The 21,873-nt window shown below is 41.4% G+C and overlaps 3 protein-coding genes across 9 annotated transcripts in view; 2 read left to right on the forward strand and 1 right to left on the reverse strand.

The window, feature by feature from the left end:
• Positions 1–137: 137 nt before the first annotated feature.
• On the reverse strand, positions 138–1,709 carry LOC134222183 (uncharacterized). Its single transcript, XM_062701326.1, has 2 exons — positions 1,194–1,709; positions 138–1,121 (listed from the first exon to the last, which is right to left on the reverse strand). Exons 1-2 carry the CDS (start codon positions 1,707–1,709, stop codon positions 138–140), a joined length of 1,500 nt encoding a protein of 499 aa, XP_062557310.1.
• Positions 1,710–3,736: 2,027 nt separating this feature from the next.
• On the forward strand, positions 3,737–4,263 carry LOC134228077 (uncharacterized). Its single transcript, XM_062709856.1, has 2 exons — positions 3,737–3,861; positions 3,928–4,263. The coding sequence occupies exon 2, from the start codon at positions 3,950–3,952 to the stop codon at positions 4,178–4,180; it is 231 nt and encodes a 76-aa protein (XP_062565840.1). The 5' UTR covers positions 3,737–3,861; positions 3,928–3,949; the 3' UTR covers positions 4,181–4,263.
• Positions 4,264–8,159: 3,896 nt separating this feature from the next.
• LOC134225636 (monocarboxylate transporter 14) overlaps positions 8,160–21,873 on the forward strand; it is a 109,005-nt gene continuing 95,291 nt past the window's right edge. The window contains exons 1-2 of one of the 7 annotated variants that reach the window (XM_062705876.1): positions 8,160–8,288; positions 21,182–21,468. In XM_062705876.1, the coding sequence (XP_062561860.1) occupies positions 21,382–21,468 (87 nt within the window). In that variant the 5' untranslated portion in view covers positions 8,160–8,288; positions 21,182–21,381. Of the gene's footprint in view, positions 8,361–20,855; positions 21,469–21,873 lie in introns of those variants that run through there. The other 6 variants (XM_062705878.1, XM_062705875.1, XM_062705877.1 and 3 more) reach the window with 6 other exon arrangements.

The following is a 21,873-nucleotide window of genomic DNA, read 5'->3' on the forward strand; positions in this document are numbered from 1 at the left end:
AAATCTGTACACCCACTTCGATGCGACAAACGTAGTAATGTCTCGACTATTAGGGTGTAGTTCGAAATGGTAATACGCCGCTTCCAGGTCGATTTTCGAAAGTTTCGATACCTTACGAATGGAAGCCATTGCTGCGTCTATATTTGGCATTGGAAAATTTTCTCTTTTACAGCTTTATTTGCTGCTCGCATATCCACGCATAAACGAATCCTTCCGTCAGTCTTTCTAATGGGCACCAAGGGCGACACCCACGTCAAGGGCCCTTCCGCTCGTTCGATAATGTTCTTCTGAAGAAGTTCTTGAATCGCATTCTCGACATCGGCCTCCATTGCGATAGGGAATCTTCTAGCAGCTTGCACAACTGGTTGAACGTTCTTATCCAGATGAATATTTAATGAAACATTTGGGACCTTTGGGAACTCCGCGAGACATTCAATAGGATTTTCCGGAATGATGTGATTCACGTTATACCCAATTTTAAGTACGCCTAGAGCAAAAGCAGTGCTTTTACTGAGTAAATTTGTTTGACCACGTGGGGCCACAAGAATGTGAGCCCATATTCCAGAACTTTCTCCTGGAATCTTTACTTGCGCTTCGAAAGCATTACTAAACAATATACTTTCATCGGATGCGAACGATTTCAGCTTCCTATCATCAGGATCAGGACTCCTCTCGTTCAAAATCTCTGCATGTTTTCCTTTAAGGAACTCGAATGTTTCTGAATTGATAATATTTGCTGGAGAGCCTGAATCGATCAACAAAGATACAATAACCCCTCCGATATCCATACGAAGCACTTCGTTAAGATCTTGACCAGCTACAAAAAACACTGCTTTATGATCGTCTTGATTCTCTGTGATGGCATGAACACGTCTGGATTTTTGTCCCTTTTGTAACCCGAACTCATTCAGCTTTCTTCTTCGACAGCAAACTTTAAAATGCCCCTTGGTTCCACAGTTGAAACAAGTGGAGTCCCGAGCTGCGCATTTTTCAATTTCCCTAGAAATGTGACCATATCTGTTACAGCTGTAACATTTCTTCGAACTCTTGAGGTCATTATTCCCAGGAAATCGTGTTTTCTGCTCTGATATACGTTGAACTATCATTGGTGTCTCCCGTATCTGTCGTTGAATATATAAAACAATGGAGATAAAAAAAACAGTACTTACTCTTTTCGTCATTAAACTATTTACCGTTGATGGATGTCTCTCATATTCCCTGGTCTGCTTCTGCACTTCTTCAATGGTCTTGCCGAGAATGATCGAATCACTCAATGTTACGTCCTCTGTTAGTAATCGCTTCCTAAGATCAGATGATTTGCATCCCTCTATTATCTGGTCAACGATCATGTCGTCAACGTCGGCGAAGGCACACCGATTGGCTTGGTCTTGCAACCTGAAAACATATTCCTCGAATGGCTCTTGTTCTTCTTGTTTCATTGCTCGTAGAAGATGCCTCTCAAAACGCTTTTTCGTTTGGGGTGCAAAATATTTGTCCAGTGACAAAATGGCTGAATCGTATTTAATTGGCACCAGTTCATCAGAACCGTCACCAGCGGGGGTTTGTACTTCCCATTTGAACACTTTATCGTAATAGGCTTGTAACTCGATACCACCCAGCACGAGTAATAGATCGTATTTTTCCACATCTTCCACTACCCCGTTGGCTTTGAGAAATCTCCAAGGCCCTTTTCCATTTACGCCAATCATTTCTGGCATCACTGCCAATTTTGAACGGTGGCATTGCCGATGCATCTGAAACGATCACATTTGCAAAAAAACAAAAATAAGAACACTTATCTTCTTTCTCTTTTCTCTCGTTTTGCTTCTCATCACTACCACAATGTTAATAGCGCATAACCTATTTTTCGTTTTTGTGTATAACCTTACTAGCTCACATTATCTCACGAGTATCCAAAAATAATCCACCATTGATCCATACCATCATTCATTACATACAGAGAATAATTCATACTCTTTGTAGTATCCAACACATCGTATTTATGGCGTTTAGCCTTTCCAGCACATAGCTTTATCCAGCACATAGCTATATCCAGCACCTAGCTTTACCCAGCACATAGCTTTTCCCGGCACATAGCCTTACAGCACAGAGCCTTTCAAGCACAGAGCATTCCCAGCACATAGCATTCCTAGCACATAGCAATTCTAGAACAAAAAAAATTTGTTCTCATTGTTTTTGTTTGCGCCAATCCACGCAACTACATTCTCATTCTGTCATTATTTTCTGCAAGCCAGTATTATTCAGTACTTTCACATACCCGACTTTTCACAACTACAAACCACCTTTTCTAGGCGTCGTCAAGCGCCATTTTGTTTTTGAACATCCACCCAGCACGTTTGTTTTCTTCCATCTCTTTTTTCTCGATGAAAACGCCAACACTGTCCGACTCTTAACAACGCTAAGTATTAAATTATTATTAGCACGCTTTTTTTTTCTTTGCCTTTCATTCTATTTACTATCCTCCAAATTAATTGCATATTTTCCAATTCACATCACTTCCTCCGATTGGCTTTTATTTTCAGACCTGTTCTTTTGAATTCAACTCTTATTTTTTTCTTCTCTCTATCTCATTTTTCAGACTCCACACAATCTCCATTTTGTAAAATCATTTTTTCACGACGCTTTTTTTTTTTTTTTCAATTTCCTCATTTTAATTATCTGACGAATTATCTTTTTCACTTAATTCACAAAATCACCGAATTCACCTACCGATTTTTATTCTCGTCGCCATTGTAAACTGCTGATCAGAATCTGTAATCGCACTCGGTTCGGCACGTCGTACACAACTCGACCGATCACCGTCACCGTCCGAATATAACTGTCCTGTTATGCTCACCCTCTGTAAGGGGCCGTTCAAAAATTACGTCCAAGGTTTGAGGGGGGAGGGGTCAGAGTTTTGTGACAGTTTGTGACAGGGGGAGGGAGGGGGGTTCGTCTTATGTGACGTCCGTCCACAAGAAAAAAATACTGAAAGCATTTTAGAAACAACTTGCATTTTAAAAACATTCAAACTGTTAGTAAGGGACATAACTCACTATGTTATTGTGAAAATAGTGTACGAAAAAGATAAACCACAGTAATCGCTAAAATATAAATGAGACATGTACGTACAGGGGGGGGGGCAATTATTTGTGACAGTTTGTGACAGGAGGGGGGGGGGGGGGGTGAAAATGCCGAAAAACGATGGACGTAATTTTTGAACGATCCCTAACCCGTAATGCGTTCTCTTTTATTCATTCCTTCAATGGCATGACCAACGTTACTTACTAGTCAGGTATAATACTGTCTAACCGTTACAATCACATCGTTATATTGCTGCATGAATGAGTGTTTAATTTTGATAAAATATCAAAAACAAAGTGGAGCATAAAATTGCCTCGCCATAACATGTGGTAGAAATTAACATCTGTTGTTTACAGTTTAGAACCAAATCCAGATGTTAATTCTCTACCACCTTTTGTTATGGCGAGGCAATTTTTATGCACACTTTTGTTTTTGATATTTTATCAAAATTAAACACTCATTCATGCAGCAATATAACGATGTGATATGCTTGAGATACCTGCTTGATAATAGGGACTCGAAACAGAATTTATTTGCAATAACTAACCGAATATAAAAATGTTCACATTAACGATTGCGCCCTAACACCGGTTCTAAGCTTCGATGCAGAGTACACGAGCTTTGTTCGCCAGTGACAGGCATATGAGGCCCTTGGTTTTCTCGTTTTTCGAAACATATATCGAAACGCCAATTCGATGTTTTTTCGACATGAAAACCAACCACCGTTTTTGAGTTGTCTGTCAAACCAATCGAAGCGCATCAGCTGCTGTTGATTACGTGAGTAGTTTTTGTAAATATTTCAGTAAAAAATTCCTAATCTCTCAGAAATTCAAACATTTTCAGCGAAAATAACGTTCAACCAAGTATGGCAGCCAGTGCACCCGCCAGTCGTGGATTAACGGCCCTGTTCAAAAGAGGCTGGAACGAGATTCCCGAGGTTATCGGATCCTCAGCAATGGCACTTATTGGAATCGGTCTCACATTGGTAGGATTGACAAATTACTATCGAAAGGGTAGCGATAATCGAAGATTCAAGGCGGAATATGTCGTAATGCGCCCCGAAGATCCTCGAGCTGCCAATATTCGCAAAGATTAAATCCCATAAGGAGCAAAAAGCTAGCGAAAAAATAAATCGTAATTTGTGAATAAAGGACGTGTTTTTATGCGCACTATCGTTTAGCAGCACGAGCTTTATTGATAGAATCCATTGAATCTAATAGTAGTTGCTTGGATTCCTCATCTGTTCGGTCCAGTCTTTTACGTTCTGCATCCAAATCACTCATAAATAGTTTATCTCTAAAAAAAATGTTAAAATTAAGATTTTTGTCGGATGGTGCTCAGCGGAAAATGTCTATTTACCTGTTAATGAAAGCAACTGTGAGTCCTACCAAAAATCCACCCAATATCAACGGGTATCTAATCAACGTTCCTGTCGTGTACCTCATTATAAAGCTTTTTTTGCTTAATTCAAACAACGATTGAAAATGTGTTTCATCAGATTACGCCGGCAATCAAAAACATTTTGATTTTATGAGACCGTCAAAATTACATAACAGATCTGATGTCAAACGACTAATGAAAAGTCAAAATAAACGGCGATCAGGGCTGTCAGATGATTTTTTAGTAAATCTTCAGTAAATTGGCCTAAAATGAAAATCTGTATTGTCTGTATTTGAGGAAAAACGATATTTTTAAATTTCTATCAAATTTTTCAAATAGTTCTGATTGTTATGAACATTATTTCTCGATGACTTTTTCAAAAGGACGTAAGTCGTAAAACATAGAAAACAGGATTTGTGTCGCATACGATTGCAAAGTCTGCGATAAGCATCCTGATTTGATAATCTTAGTATTTCACTGAAAAACATTTTTAAATAATCTCAAACAAAACGACGGAACACCCCTATTTACATTGTCTTGTAATAATTACAAGACAATGTACAAGCATTGTTTAACAATACCCAAGATTGCGTCTGAAATAGTCGGATGTCCAGTTCTTGCACATCGATTGCAGCGGATTCCATTACCCCCAGTACCATGAACTTATTCTCCGGATCGAAGGTTTCGGGCGTTGAATTAGAGATAGAGGATCGGCCACGTTAGATGATCCTTTGCGGTACTTTATAACAAAGGAGAATGAGTGAAGGCGTAAAACCCATCTCTCCACTCGAGCACAAGGACGAGAGGTTGGTTGAAAAATCGCTTCTAACGGTTTGTGATCCGTCTCTAGTTCAAAAGTCCTTCCATACAGATACATTTATTGCAAACCGTTCAACTGACCAAACCAAGGCCAACGCCTCCTTTTCGGTTTGGCAATATCTCCGCTCCGCATTCAAAACCGACAGAACCAGCCTAAGCGCCTTGTCATGTTCGTTCTCTGAATACACGCCGTATGTTCACCAAACGCTGCTGTTGATAATTTTGAGCCACCCAGTGAATTCAATGGGTCAAATGGGTGTGAGAATGGGTCATTGCTGCAACTGCTTATAGGAATAAGGGCAAGAAGAGTAGAATATAATACATATATTGTCCATCCGAAACAAAGTAAGAACGCTTTTTATACCGAAGTTGGTTTTTTCCCCAGATACAGGCAACTTTCCCAACTTCGGAAGTAGTGGATTCGCCTAAAGATGCGCTATAAACAACGCATCAATTAGTTTGACAGATACAACTTCGGTTCGGAAGTCCCGACTTCCGAATTGGCAATTAAAAGTGAGGTTAGGTTTCGAAAAATTTCAAAACTGGAATCAAAATTTACGCTCTCTTATCACTTCAATTGTAAGAATCAATGCAGGGTTTTCATTATCAAACATTTTCTTCCATTTTAAACACAAGAAACAGTGCATAGAACACGTCAATCATCAATTTATCGAAGGATGATCCTTCGTTTTTAACCTCACTTTTATCTGCCAATTCTAAGTTGATGCTACGCCGACAATAGGTCAACCAGTTAAATACGTTAAATAGTAATCCAGGACATCTACACTGAGAAGCTGTGAAACGAATCATGCGATACCTCAAGGAAAGTTCTCACTACAGCCTGGAATATACAATAAAGAAGGTGAACAGTTGTTTACTGGTGGATATACAGACGCGGATTGGGGAGGAGATCCGTCCAGCAGAAAGTCGACTACAATGCAAATTATATTTTTAAAATAATGGGAGGAGCAGTTTCCTGGAATGTTAAAAGGCAGGCGTCAGTTGCATTGTCAGCATGCGAGTCAGAGTACGTAGCGCTTTCTCGCACAATACGCTATAGTGGAAACAGTTACTATACGAGATAATTAACCTGGGGCCAATTTCCATTTTTCTGTGATAACTAATCTAGATGTGTATTGTAGTTTACTAACGCATATAGTAGGGTGGCTCAAATTAGTATGGGAAAAACTTTTTTCAATTTTTTTGATGGGCCGCCCTCTTATTCGGTTCTTTTTGATGCCTTGATGCTCTGGACAAAATTTCAGCCAAATCGGTCAATGTTTGGGTGGTGCTAAACTCGTTGGAAGTTTATCACCCCTATTCTTGTTTACGGACGAATGAAACTTTCGAACGAATGCGATTCGTTCGAACCGTTTCCTCATTTGATTTTGCTGGCGTAAACGAGAATGCGCATCAACTTTCGTTCGAATGCGCGTTCGTACGTAAACAAGAATATGGGTGTATAAGCAAAAATGTTTGCAGAAACATCCAAAAACAGTGAATTGCAGTTGGACGGCACAACTTACGATGAAGAACTATGATACTCATTCAGATCTTGGAGAATTTAATACAGAATGTTATGCAGAAAACCGCGAGAAGATTAGAGTTTGCCCGGCTAAGTTATTAGCATTTCTCTGAAGTGGGATTTGAGCAAATTTCGTTTCTTTTACCTTTGAAAAGAAATAAATTCACCTCTACAACACTCCAGTAAAATGCTAATATCTTTGCCTAATAAACTCTAATCTTCTCGCGGTTTTCAGCATAACATTCTGTATTTAATTCTACAAGATCTGAATGAGTATCATAGTTCTTCATCGTAAGTTGTGCCGTCCAACTGCAATTCACTGTTTTTGGATGTTTCTGCATACATTTTTGCTTATACACCCATATTCTCTGAATGAGTATCATGGTTCTTGATCGTAAATAGTGCCGTCCAACTGCAAATCACTGTTTTTAGATGTTTCTGTATACATTTTTCCATATAAACTTCCAACGAGTTTAGCACCGCCCAAACGTTGACCGATTTGGCTGAAATTTTGTCCAAAGCATCAGGGCATCAAATAGAACCGAATAAGAGGGCGGCCCATCAACAAATTTGAAAAAGTGTTTTTTGAGCCACCCTAGTATAGAGCTTGCTGACGTTTACTCATCCTTCTCTTTCAAGCGCGTGGGGGGAAGCGTTTCCCGATGAAAACAAAACCCATTCTTATTGTGCGCGTGCAAGAGAAAGATGACTAAACGTCAGCAAGCTCTATAGGTCATTGCACGAATCTTTGCTATCTCATTCCCACTTGATAAAAATCAGAAAACAACAGGACCACTACCTGTCAAATTTGGCAAGTACTGGTCCTGTTGTTTGCTAATTTTCTACAGGTGGAAAAGAGATAGACGATGTGATGACGTCACCGTGCAATGGAGTATATAGTTAACCCCAGAAACTTGGTTGTATCTATAAGCAGTACCAAACCAATACATTTTCATTCCAACTTCAAGCTTACACCAGACCAGAAGTTCTTTCACAAACTCTCTATAGTTATTTATTCAAGAGCTCCTAAATTTCATAATAATAATCTTGAATTAAAATTAATTGCATTATTTAATTTTGTATTTTTTAAGCGTCCGTTTAATTTTTATTAATGATTGCTACAAGGCACAAGCTTTCACCCCAACATAATCCCAAAGCTTTTCACCATATTTCCTCCCATCTTCTATTGCAGTCGAATTGCCGAAAAAGGGGGTGATGTTGAATGTGCTATGTGTTGAGGCACGATGGCTGGAGAAACGTCAAGAGAAGGCACAAAAACATTGTCAGGGAGAACTGGTTGACTTTGATTTGCACACTAAATACATGCCGAGCATTACAATGAGCATCTGTCTGGTGATGAGTGTTGATGGTGGTTCGGGTATTTATGATGCAGTAGTTTAGTTTCTGAAACACAGGGCGAAGGACATAAGTCGGGTGTTTATGCAAAGTGTTATTCCTTTTGATCCAGGACATGTGAAGTGTGAGTTTTGCGTGTTTGGATTGAATACCTATTTCCTAATCAGTGGATGGCCTAATTTCACGTTCGAAAACTGTAGGTAGTTATTGGGAATGATTTATAAATGTTTTATGTGTGGTTCGAGTGCTCTTTTTGGCAGAATGTCATTACATATTCAAATTTTGGTGGAAGTCGTGTCTGGTTCATTAGAAGATGTTGCAGAATTGGATCGATGTTTGAGATTACGTGCATAAAAATGTTGCTCGAATAGATTTTCAATCGCGACATCGAACAGCCTAAATTTAGGCAGCATACATTACGGAGAAAGCTCGCGAGGACGAAAAAGTCGCTTGAAAGTGAGCAATTTGTTCGACACGCCTCGGCCTCAATTCGGCTATCGATTTTATGTTTGTGTTAGTTGAACGAAAATGAGTGTCCTTCGAAGCTGCTTGTTCAATGGTTCTTTTGTGTTAGTGAGAGATAGTTCAGGCCAGGGTGCTTCGTTGCTCGAAAGTCGCGAGTCCTGAAAGCTCACCGTCTGTAACAGTGCGCAGTTTACATATTAATGACCGGTAGCGCCAAAATTGTGGCTCTGATTGCTCAGATGAATGGTTTGGGGCGAATGAATAATGAAATAAGAACCGTTTGTAATTTAATTAGCTACCTACCATCGGTAGAAAATTGTCTAATTAGTTTCGTGCTATGTTTTTTTTTTAGTTTTTTTTTGTAAACTACAGAACATTTCTTCCATTATGTTTTTAATAATATATAAAGACAGACAAAGCCGACTCATCCACCTAGCGGTGACGATGCTTTTCTCGATTCAATTTGTAATTTGTTTATTTTTTTTATTGGACACGGAAACCTGTTAGTGTGACACTAACGTTCGGGTTCGCCTTGGCTCTTGCAAACGTTGTATAGCGAATCAACCAACCAAGCTTGTATGGTTCAACACACCACTTTCTTCATAACTTTTGAACGCAATGGCTGATTGTGATTACATTCAATAGTGATCAACTAAAGTTTGTCTCCCGTCGAATGCAACTTGAGGTGAAAAATCGGTTAAGAATTACTATATGAAAAAGCGGCTAATGTTTATTTCAGGTTTTTGTGTACACACACACACACACAGACAGACATTTGTTTTGGTATTGATAAAAAATGCAGAAAATCTGTTTTTCTTTTACAGAACAATTTCGGCGTATGTAATTATGTAAATATGCAAGAGAAATACTCAATTTATGGATCACGTGTCCCAGTTTATCTACGCGAAAAAGAAATAATGAATTATTGGCAGTGGCTGATTTTCTACTCACCGCTGCAACATCCAGGCGCTATAGTATATGCGCAAAATAGCCGGCATGAGTTAACCGCCAGAAATTTGTATGGCGAAAGACATCTAACGCGGGTTTTCTCAAAATGAGGAACTTTTCATGAAAAACTATTTGGTACCGGTTATGAAGGATGGTGTCCGCTACTACGCCTACCAAATATTTTTTCGATCAAGGTGCTTAATTTTGAGAAATCGAACCTTAGATGCCTTTCGCTATACTGATTTCAGAAAGTTAACTCCTAGTGTGCCGCTGTAAGCACGCTCAAAGCAGGCGATTCATTACTGTAATAGATCAGTTACAATGAGGAACGAGGCGCTAGAGCCAGTAATCATGGATTTTTGAAAGGAAATCCTACTGTTTTTCTTTTGGAGGAGGTCTTCCAGGAATTCCGCTAAAGGTTCCTTTAGTAGTTGCCCAAGTAACCAAAAAGTTCCTTACTGGCATCCTCTGGCACCACATGTGTCCCAACACTCCCCTGCTTATGCCGCTCAAATGACAGCAAGTACATCACTGGTACCCTGCAGGAGGTACCTCATGCTGCCTCACCGTCCTACAACAGGGTGGCACCACTTGTCTACCAAGCCGAAGGCGACCCTAGGCTAGTGGTTCCACGTCTCCTATTTCTGAGGTGCCGCAGAAGCATGAAACCCCCGACTCTCCTGCCACGCATAGCAAGACTTTCATGTCCCCTAATTCTGAGATGCCGCAGAGGTATCTGCCCAAGCAGCCACTCTCAGCACACTTACCATGCGAGGCTTACTTGTGAGCTCGCCCATACATTCGGTTCCTCACTCTGTGGGTGTTTACTTGTAATACCGCCCTCTCCATTCGCTTGCACCGCTTGTACACCAGTCACCTGGCATTCCCCCATCTCCCATTTGTTTCCCCTTTGTACACCTCCTTTGTACATCCTGGGCATAGTGTACCCATTGTACTTGCCACCAGAGATGGGCAACTGAACCAACCGGTGATGGTTTGGTTCAAAATTCTTCGTGTGCGGTGCAGCCCGTGTTCGGTTTTGGTTTCCTGCACACGGTTCATGAAAGCAAAACCACAACACGGGTGCTGTTCTCGAAAACCGAACCGAGGCTGTCAACACCGTTCATACCGGTGCTCAAGTTTAGATTTGAGTACACGCAATTTGAACCGTGTGCGCGGTTCGGTTTTAGCAAACCGAACACTGTATTTTACAAACCAGGTTTTCGGGTTTGGGCAAAAAGCAGCCGAATTGAAAGCAGATATCAAGCTCTATCTGGAATAAGGGCGAATGTCGCAAGAGAGGATTCTCTTCGTCGACTTCCCCTCTTTCAAATAAAAGTGACAAGCAGCTGATTTCTTTGTGGTTTATCACCTCATAACGATAGAAAACAATGCGAACTTGCATTCTGAGGTGCTAAACTGCAAACAAATCCTCTGCTTGTCACTTTTATTCAAATGAGGGGAAGTCGACGAAGAGAATTCTCTCTTGCGACATTCGCCCTTTTACCAGATAGAGCTTGATATAGTCAAATGAAGATAGGGGGAATGACGGCTTTGGCAGGTTTTGTTCTATTATTGTCAGGGGGGTTTTTATGACTGATTATGCTCAAATTTGGCCTAAACATTCTTTGCATATCAAAGAATATTGTGGCCAAATTTCATAAAATTTGGTCGACAAAAACCCCCCTGACAATAATAGAACAAAACCTGCCAAAGCCGTCTTTTCCCCTATACAAGAAAATAAATAAATTCAAACAGAGGAATATGGGTGCGGACAAAAGATATTTTAGTTACTAGATAAAGATTGTCGCTGTCGTCGCTGTCCGGAACATCTTTTGCTGGCGATGATAGGGGAGCTAAATGTCAAAGAAGGAAAATCCATACGATTTGACAGGTATGTACCACACATGTTTCGGACAGCAGAACAAAGGGAACCGAAGCGACAATCTTTATCTAGTAACTAAAATATCTTTTGTGGGGACGGTGGTTGACGGAGAAATCTGTTTTAAATATTTAATCACATTGATCTTTAACCATGCAACATGCTTATTTATCGATTGGGCTCGATGAGTAGAACATGAAAATTTATGTTTGACGCCATTTTGAATTCCAAAATGGCGGACCAAAAATTTAACATGGCCGCCGCTTGGGCAACAAAAGTCATAAAAAAAATAATACAATATGGGTGTCTATCGATCGGTCTCGATGAGTAGAACATGAAAATTGATGATTGACGCCATTTTGAATTTCAAAATTGCGGACCAAAAATTTATGATGGCCGCCGCTTGGGCAACAAAAGTTATATAAAAGCATACAATATGAGTGTCTACCGATCGGACTCGATGAGTAGAACATGAAAATTGATGATTGACGCCATTTTGAATTTCAAAATGGCGGACCAAAAATTTAACATGGCCGCTGTTTGGACAACAAAAGTCATATAAAACCATTCAATATGGGTGTCTATCGATCGGTCTCGATGAGTAGAACATGAAAATTGATGTTTGACGCCATTTTGAATTTCAAAATTGCGGACCAAAAATTTATGATGGCCGCCGCTTGGGCAACAAAAGCTATATAAAAGCATACAATATGATTGTCTATCGATCGGACTCGATGAGTAGAACATAAAAATTGATTGTTAAATATCTTGGCTGTGCATATGCACAGCATATGTTTCGAAATGGACAAATTGATATGAAATTTGCGTGTCTTGGAGGGACTCGAACCCTCAACCTCCTACTCTCTAGATAGGCGTGATAACCCCTACACAACAAGACCACTTAAAGGTCACGTTTGCGGAAAAGCCATCAGAATCCGAGTACCAACCTCCACCGCGGTTAGCTCTCTTTTTTGCAAATTGAATATCTTTCGGATGCTTGATTTGCCCAATCTCCACATGTGCTTTACTGTTGTATATCCACAGCCAAGCAAGCCTTTGGCACAGCAGAGTGCGATTGAATTCGCATTCTATACCGTCCCGCCCAGTCCGTTACTGGGGGGCATGGAGTGCGATCCTCTCGTTTAATAAACAATGTGCACTCGCTTGACTGTAGATATACAACAGTAAACCACATGTGGAGATTGGGCAAATCAAGCATCCGAAAGATATTCAATTTGCAAAAAAGAGAGCAACAAAAGTTATATAAAACCATACAATATGGGTGTCTATCGATCGGTCTCGATGAGCAGAACATGAAAATTGATGTTTGACGCCATTTTGAATTTCAAAATAGCGGACCAAAAATTTAAGATGGCCGCCGCTTGGGCAACAAAAGTTATATATATACAGAATATGTTTATATATACAGAATAGTGTGGTAATACATAATAGGAACTCTTCAAATTAAAAACCTTTTGAAAGGCGAGAGAGGCATCATCACCGATAGATGGCTTAATTTGTTTTTTTTTCTGAACTAAATAAATGGATGGATCATCGATGGATTAACTATGGTGTCTCAACTGCGTCAGTTTTATAAAAGCTGACACGAGTTTCACGTCTGCTATTCTAACTTTTCTCGTGATTTATATCACGTTCTCACTATGAGCTACCGTCGTCGGGGGTGACAATGGGTCAAATGGGGGTGAGAATGGGTCACTGTTTCAACTACTTAGAATGCTTGTAGAATAAATTGAATGTATCTGAGGGCAAGAAGACTAAAATATAAAAGACCTTTTTGAACGATTTTGCTCTACGGCCTCCAGACTGCCGGTGAGAGCGATGACCCATTCTCACCCCCCAGACCCATTGTCACCCCCGATGGCGGTACCTATAGATAATCATAATATGAAACGCCATTTGCGTTATTTCCAGTGAAAACTGAATGTACGAACAAGATACTCTATAAGTAATCTATATCAAATAATATAGCTAAAAAGCAAATCGCATTTCCTTGTACTACATTTAAAGTTATAAATCGTTTCTGATATGAAGGAATCGTCGGTTCTCGCCAACGACACATCGTTGAAATGCAAAATTTGAAATAAAGGCAGTAAATAACATGTGCACTACCTTTGATTTTCAGAGAACGATAACGTAAAATTTATTTTATTCATCTTTCATACTGGAATTGGGCCGTTTACTTCAATTGTGTCTGCGCTCTTTGCTAGGCTGACCATACGTACCGTATTTAACGGGACAGTCCCGTTTTTTAGACCTTATTGTGCTGTCCCGTCGTAAACTAAAAAATCCTCAATTTGTCCCGTTTTTCATTGATTCTTCCAAAGAGCTACAAAATGGCATTAAAATTTGTCCAATTTTATTAGTGAATTTAACGGAACCGGGTACTTGGTAGGCAAGTATATCCTGAAAATCAGGCCACGCTTCAACTTCAATAAAATGAAGCGCAGAGGCAGACATTCTAATTTCCAGATTAGGTTCATTTTCGATTTTTTTACATCTTGCGAAGTACGTTAATTTTTTTTTTCAAATCTGCTTTACCACATATTTTTGAATCAAACGAAACATTAAGAATCATTCAAAGTCTTTCTGAATGATTCAGAATATTTCGAATTCATCCACTGTAAAAAAACTATGATATTAAAAAATAATAATAATCAATAAATCAGCTGAACAAAATCAAAACGATTTTAAGACAGCTTCGAACCGAGTGAAAATTTGGTCGGATTTTGGTCCTCACTTACTTTAAGGCTAGTTTACAGATCAGGAGCATCCATATGTGTGGGCCTTTTTGGAAGCACATGAGAACAAAATTACTGGAGAAGACTCACGAGATGTGATGCTACTTTTAGCATCATTTTAATCAATTTCGATCAAAAAGGACTGTGAATTGATTATATTTGATCTTTATTCACATGAGCCAACCATATTCATTGAAATAATTAAAATTACTTCTTATTAATATTCTTTCTTGATGAAATTCTTATCTGCAGATTTGTCCTCACTTATATTCATGGAAAAGGGTTTTGGCACGGGAAATCAATAATCCCACCCTATTACTCTTTTCGCATTTGTCTTTTAACATATATTTTTTAAAATTATTTTTTATCTCTCTAATGCCCACACCGGCTTTGCTTTAAAGGCTAGTTTACAGTTCGGAAAACGTGTCACGGGATTTGGTTCCCCATGCAATTTTAAAGGGGTGGGATTTAGGGGATTTGGGCTAGGAAAACGAAACTCCCCCCTTGAAAATGCATGAGGAACCAACTCAGTGACACGATTTCCGAAATGTAAACCAGCCTCCAGGAAGGATACTTTGACTATTTTTTGTTCTCTTCAATTGCTCAGAATTGGAAAGTTTTTGTTATTGGTCAGTAATAAAATCCTTAGACCCTAATGCAAGTTCAAGAACGAATTCAAATAAATTTTCAAAATCCAACTTTTTTTTAATATTGAAAAATGTGTAATTTTTTGGTCCTTCGTGTTTTCCGTGCACGCCTCTTTGAAGAGTGAAATATTTGTTGTTCAGGATTTTTCCACAACTGACTTAATGCTTAGAAGGCTAGGCTAGAAGGCTAGGAGTACCTTACTTGATAGAAGGTTATGGTTTTGAAAAATTCACTTTAAAATTTTTCTCTAACTTCTTATACGGAACATAAAAATTAGGCCTCTAAATTTTGAAATTTCCACAGCTCTTGAATTTTATCACAAGGTTTTCGACATGTCCCGTTTTTCAAGTGCGTTTGTCCCGTTTTTCAATCAAAATGATCTGGTCAGCCTATCTTTGCTCAAAGTTTTTCTCGAGATTGACGTTCCTGTATATGCTGAATCAACATCCAACTGGATTATGCCTCCAGCATCATGTTTGGCTGAACCACAAAACAGGATTTGATGTGTTAGTTGGTATTCCCGGCCATAACAGATAATTGCTTACTTTCAGGGTATTATCTATACTATTGAACCGTGGTATGCATCTATTATTATTTATTCAGACTAAGGCCGAAGTGGCCTGTGCGGTATATAAGAGTCTTCTCCATTCGGCTCGGTCCATGGCTACACGTCGCCAGCCACGCAGTCTACGGAGGGTCCGCAAGTCATCTTCCACCTGATCGATCCACCTTGCCCGCTGCGCACCTCGCCTTCTTGTATCCGTCGGATCGTTGTCGAGAACCATTTTCACCGGGTTATTGTCCGACATTCTGGCTACGTGCCCGGCCCACCGCAGTCGTCCGATTTTCGCGGTGTGACCGATGTATGGTTCTCTCAACAGCTGATGCAACTCGTGGTTCATTCGCCTCCTCCACGTACCCTCCGCCATCTGCACCCCACCATAGATGGTACGCAGCACTTTCCTTTCGAAAACTCCGAGTGCGCGTTGGTCCTCCACGAGCATCGTCCAGGTCTCGTGTCCGTAGAGGACTACCGGTCCAATGAGCGTTTTGTAGATTGTCAGTTTGGTACGGCGGCGAACTCTATTCGATCGGAGCGTCTTGCGGAGTCCAAAGTATGTACGATTTCCAGCCACTATGCGTCTCCGAATTTCTCTGCTGGTATCATTTTCGGCAGTCACCAGTGAGCCCAAGTACACAAATTGATGACTAGTCCGATCCGCTTGGCTTCCCTCTTCAGGCTTCCTCCATCTTCTCAAAGTTACGTGCCATAATATCTATGTCGTCGGCGAAGCCAAATAGCTGGACGGACTTATTGAAAATTGTACCACTCGTGTTAATCCTTGCTCTTCGTATTACCCCTTCCAAAGCGATGTTGAATAGCAGACACGAAAGACCATCACCTTGCCGTAACCCTCTGCGGGTTTCGAAGGGACTCGAGAGTGCCCCTGAAACTCGAACTACACACATCACCCGATCCATCGTCGCTTTAATCAACCGTGTCAGTTTATCCGGAAATCCATTTTCGTGCATTAGCTGCCATAGCTGGTCCCGATCGATTGTATCATATGTGGCTTTAAAGTCAATGAATAGATGATGTGTGGGCACGTTGTATTCGCGGCACTTCTGCAGTACTTGGCGAATGGCAAACACCTGGTCCGTGGTGGAGCGTTCGCCCATAAAACCCGTCTGGTACTGCCCCACGAACTCCCTTGCAATTGGTGCTAGTCGACGGCATAAAATTTGGGAGAGTACCTTGTAGGCGGCGTTCAGCAATGTGATTGCGCGGTAGTTGCTACAATCCAGCTTATCGCCCTTTTTGTAGATGGGACACACGACACCTTCCATCCACTCCTGCGGCCAATCTCCTCCTGGATTTCTTGGAGATCCGGAGCCGGTAGAATTATGTCCTGCGCGCGTTCCCCCAGGTCCATCACCATACCGCCATCTTCGTCTGCCACATCGCCATTCAGGTGCTCATCGTAGTGCTGCCGCCACCTTTGGATCACCTCACGCTCGTTCGTAAGAAGGTTCCCGTTTATGTCCTTACACATATCAGGCTGTGGCACGTGGCCCTTACGTGAACGGTTCAACTTCTCATAGAACTTTCGTGTGTTATTAGCGCGGCACAGTTGCTCCGTCTCTTCACGGTCTCGATCTTCCTGCTGACACTTGTTGCTCCAGAAAATCGAGTTTTGTATGTTCCGCGCCTGTTTATATCGTGCCTCGTTCGCCCTCGTGCGGTGTTGCAGCAATCTCGCCCATGCTGCATTCTTCTCTTCTACTAACTGCTCACATTCGCCGTCATACCAGTCGTTTCTCTGATCCGGGGGCACCGTGCCAAGTGCAGCGGTTGCGGTGCTACCAATGGCGGATCGAATATCTCTCCAGCCATCTTCAAGAGACGCTGCGCCTAGCTGCTCTTCCGTTGGGAGTGCCACTTCCAGCTGCTGCGCGTATTCTTGGGCTAGTCTACCGTCTTGTAGCCGCCCAATACTAAGCCGCGGCGTCCGACTTCGACACGTGTTGTACACCGTCGAGAGTTTTGAGCGCAGGCATACTGCAACGAGGTAGTGGTCGGATCCAATATTCGCACTGCGGAAAGTGCGGACGTTCGTGATGTCGGAGAAGAATTTACCGTCGGTTAGAACGTGGTCGATTTGGTTTTCCGTTTCTTGGTTAGGTGATCTCCATGTGGCCTTGTGGATATTTTTGCGGGGAAAGAAGGTGCTTCGGACTACCATTCCGCGGGAGGCTGCGAAGTTTATGCATCGTTGGCCGTTGTCATTCGATACGGTGTGCAGACTATCCGGTCCGATTACCGGTCTATACATTTCCTCCCTTCCTATCTGCGCGTTCATGTCACCGATGACGATTTTGACGTCACGCAGTGGGCATCCATCGTATGTCTGCTCCAGCTGTGCGTAGAACGCTTCTTTCTCGTCGTCGGGTCTCCCTTCGTGTGGGCAGTGCACGTTGATGATGCTATAGTTGAAGAAACGGCCTTTAATCCTCAGCTTGCACATCCTTGCGTTGATTGGCTGCCACCCAATTACGCGTTGGCGCATCTTACCCAGCACTATGGAGCCGGTTCCCATCTCGTTGGTGGTGCCACAGCTTTGGTAGAAGGTAGCCGCCCGATGCCCGCTTTTCCACACTTTCTGTACTGTCCAGCAAATCTCCTGCAGCGCCACGACGTCGAAGTTGCGGGGATGTAATTCATCGTAGATCATCCTGTCGCAACCTGCGAAACCTAGCGACTTGCAGTTCCATGTTCCAAGCTTCCAATCGTAATCCTTTATTCGTCGCCTAGGTCTTTGCCGATTATATCGAGTCGCATTATCTCTTATATTGTTCCTAATGATTGGTTTTCTAGGCGGCTTATTGGGCCTGCGCAAACCTCCTGTCTCGCCGGAGGGCCATCGTGTCAGGGCTGTTTAGCGTCCCACCTAACACCAGGACTTGGGCTTGTGCGCTTTGAGCGGCACACGGTCGCTTTGGCGGAGCCTACTTGCGGATACATGCAGCTTTTTATAGAGGTTTAACAGGGCCCACTGTCAAACCCCACCACATCCTAGGCAGGCGCCACAACTCGCAGATGGCCTGGGGAGGGATCGTCAAGCCCTTGGACATAGTCCCTGCTGCCCCTGTGGTATGCATCTCTGGTGTTTAAATGGGGTGGCTGAATGATGGGTCCCTCACAGAGTGAGCGGTTTGCCTGAGCTGGGTAGGATTGTCGGTAGGACGCTGCCTCAGTCTGCTGCAGGTATCAGCAAATTATTAACCACTGGTCACATCCGGCTTGGCAAATGTGTGGTGCCTTCTATTACAGGACAAGGAGGTTTCCATAGCGCGTAAGGAAAGGACTGACAAGGCGTCCGACACCCAGCAGTGTCAGTGAGGTGCCTCCTGCGTAAGATACTCTCATCTCATAACTTAACATCTATGTTGGGCTCTCGGTTCTCTGGCAGGCGAGACACTTGTGGTACAGGATTCCACACAATTACCCGGTACTTCAAATCATTTATATGCAGAACCACCGACGATGATAGATGTCGTTTCAAGCTGGTTAGAATTTTCTCGAGGTACTCAATCATCTATGTAAATAAAATATGATAATATAATCGCCATACACCACAATTATGGGTAATGTTGGAATACGTTTTTGATTCAATTGTTTCATTTTGTGTTCTTTTTCATCATTCGATACTGCAGCTTCCATCATAATGTTGAAAATGAAAGGGCTTATGTTTCAAGCTCATGTTTATTTGAGTACTGTTGGCAAACTGGTCATATCTCAGATCTGATCAGATCAGATCAGAGAATCCCTAGAAGTTATTCAATTGGGGAGCTGTGTATAATTGTTGTTTCTCGGCCGATCATGACTATCAACTACGATGTGTGCAGTCAATTAAACTAAGCTAGCTCACCCGACTAGTTAGTCATAACAAAATTTTATCACAATCATATCAATATATGTTACAAATAACAATACTTGCAATAATTTTGTTATAAATTCTCTGTCAAAGATCGAGGAAAGAAAATTTCATGATCGTCATAACATGATTATAACATATTGTGTTATGTTTATTTTTACCGAAAAAGTCTTCTTCTTCTTCATTGGCATTATATCCCCCACTGGGACATTGCCGCCTCGCAGCTTAGTGTTCCTTAAGCAGGGCCAGATTTAGCTGGAAGGGGGACCTGGGGCCGACGGTATGTGGGGGCCCCAAAATGTACAAAAAGGTTGGTTTTGGTACATAAGATTTGTGGGGGCCCGGGCCCCCCATAAATCCGGCCCTGTCCTTAAGCAAATATAATCAACCAACCAACTCTAACAAATATTTCGTTGGATGACCGTTCCGATGTCAAACCGTGCTATGGCCTAGTTACTTATAAAAATATGTTTTCTAAACATTTCAATTTTGATACCTATACCTATACTCGGCCAGCGTTTCGTATAAATAAATTTGCGGCGCCGCTAGGGCCCATGGGAATCTGAGTACAGAATGATCGTTCCGAGACCAAGTCATAGGATGGCCCTATAACGTTGGGAGATTGTAACCTAAATCTGTTCTATGAATATCGTCAACCGGTTCCAACAGTTCTGGTTCAATGAATGTTCAAGAGTTTGGTCCAATGAATGTTCTGTCGTTTTCTTACGCATCATATAAAAAAATCATGAGATGAGGGGGGTTGAAAACCCAGAAAAATCCCAGGCGTAATATGAGTACGGCCTCTCACCAGCTAATCCAAATCGGTTAATTTTCTAAATAGAATAAATATCTGAATCCATAGCAGCTGAAAGCACCCGAATTGATTCAAAATTGTCGTAGTTATTGTCATAGTTATTGTCAGTCCTTGGGTATTCGGGAACCCTTGATGGCACAGTCGCGATACGCCGGTTAGGCCACAACCTCGACCCAACTAACGAGTTCTTTTATTTAATTGGGCCAACTAACAGCCATCTAAATATGTGACTTTCGGCTGGACCATCACAAATGAGCTGCTAAATTTACCATAATTTACAAAAATAAAGAAAAACAGATAAAATACTATACGAGAAAGGCAAATGATTGTATGATTGCAATGATTGCTTTTTAGTTGGACTTTGAGACAGCGTTCTGCTAAAAAATGACCAGTATTAACATCCCAACCAGCGAATCATTACAGTACTATTCTTACCCAAAATTGTATGTAAAATATTTATTATAATAAAAAATCCAAACTCGAGTCCATTTTGTGGGACTGAAGATCAACAATGAATCTTGATTGACATGGCCTTCAAATCTTGAGTCAAATGAATCGGAGAAATTTTCCCAATACTTTTGGTAGTATAAAATGAGCTCTTTCTTAGAACATGAGGTGGGCCGGTGGGACACACCCTGCATTTTTATTCTATGCATGAAAACCCAATTTTTCAGTTGGGAAAAATTGACACGAGTTTGGATGTTTTGATCAAAGGAAACATGGTGCAAACGGACAGATTAGTTTTTGCGGTTTTTAGAAAAGAAAACAAAATAAAAGTTAAAATTATTGATACGCTTGCTCAAAACATTCTCAAATTAAAAAGTTATTTCAGGTTACATGTTTTTGCAATCGATTGAAATCGCCGAGGCATACGCTGTAGAAAATTTTAAACAAAATTCGCAGGAAAAAGAGCTTTCGAAGCACCCTAGCCGTAGAATCGTGAGTGCCCGCTGAGTGTGATATCCTGGCTTCGATTTCCCCCGGTTGGGTTTTCGCTGCCCTGTCAATCAGTTGGCAGGATTTTCCAGTTCGTGTGGTTTGCTTCATTTCAAGAGTGGAAAAAAGTTTATTCAAGGTGGATCGTCGGTCTACTGTTCGCTGCAATAATGGATCGCTAGGTGTCGGACAATGAAGAAAATGAGCATATTCCGCTAGTCAGCAGTCGTGGTTCTGAAGTGTCTGAAGGAAAAGTGATTTGTGCGCTTCAGTACAAGAAGAAAAGCGAAAGGAGTGAGTACCCGAGGAGTATCTGTGCGGAGGGGAAAATGGGACAAGCTGCGAGCCAAGCCGACGATGCCGAGAACGACCAGGAGGACGACGAAATCATTCCCATGCGTGGAGATCGCTTTCTGGTAAGCTTTCATTCATACTTTTCACACTCGACTGTGTGTTTTGCAACTTGAGCTATCTTCCTATGCGGCATACATGTATTCAAATCATGAAATGGTAGAGTCGGATTTTTGAATAGGTGAAACTAAAGACTATTAATCATTTCCACCAATTGAATCATTCTTTGATTTGCAATTCAAAGTGTAAATCACACGTTTCATTGTATCAATCGTTCAAATGAGAATGTGTAGTTGTTTTCCTCACTCCAACTAGATGAAGTTATCCTTCAAATCTCACTTTTTATTTTCATTTCAACATCTATGTTGCATACCAACGTGATGGACAAATCGATTAGGATTGCATGTTACACTGTTGAGTCACGATAATCACCTTCGCTCAAGTGTGGTGGACCAAGCGGTAGCAGATGT

This window comes from Armigeres subalbatus, chromosome 3 (genome assembly GCF_024139115.2).
Source record: "Armigeres subalbatus isolate Guangzhou_Male chromosome 3, GZ_Asu_2, whole genome shotgun sequence".
NCBI lineage: Eukaryota > Metazoa > Arthropoda > Insecta > Diptera > Culicidae > Armigeres > Armigeres subalbatus.

Bases quoted from the DNA above. Each gene is read 5' to 3' on its own strand.
- LOC134222183 (XM_062701326.1), bottom strand. From the start codon at position 1,709: ATGATTGGCGTAAATGGAAAAGGGCCTTGGAGATTTCTCAAAGCCAAC. The intron at 1,122-1,193 runs GTAAATAGTTTA...ATTCAACGACAG, and splicing joins ATGAGAGACATCCATCAACG to ATACGGGAGACACCAATGAT.
- LOC134228077 (XM_062709856.1), top strand. From the start codon at position 3,950: ATGGCAGCCAGTGCACCCGCCAGTCGTGGATTAACGGCCCTGTTCAAA.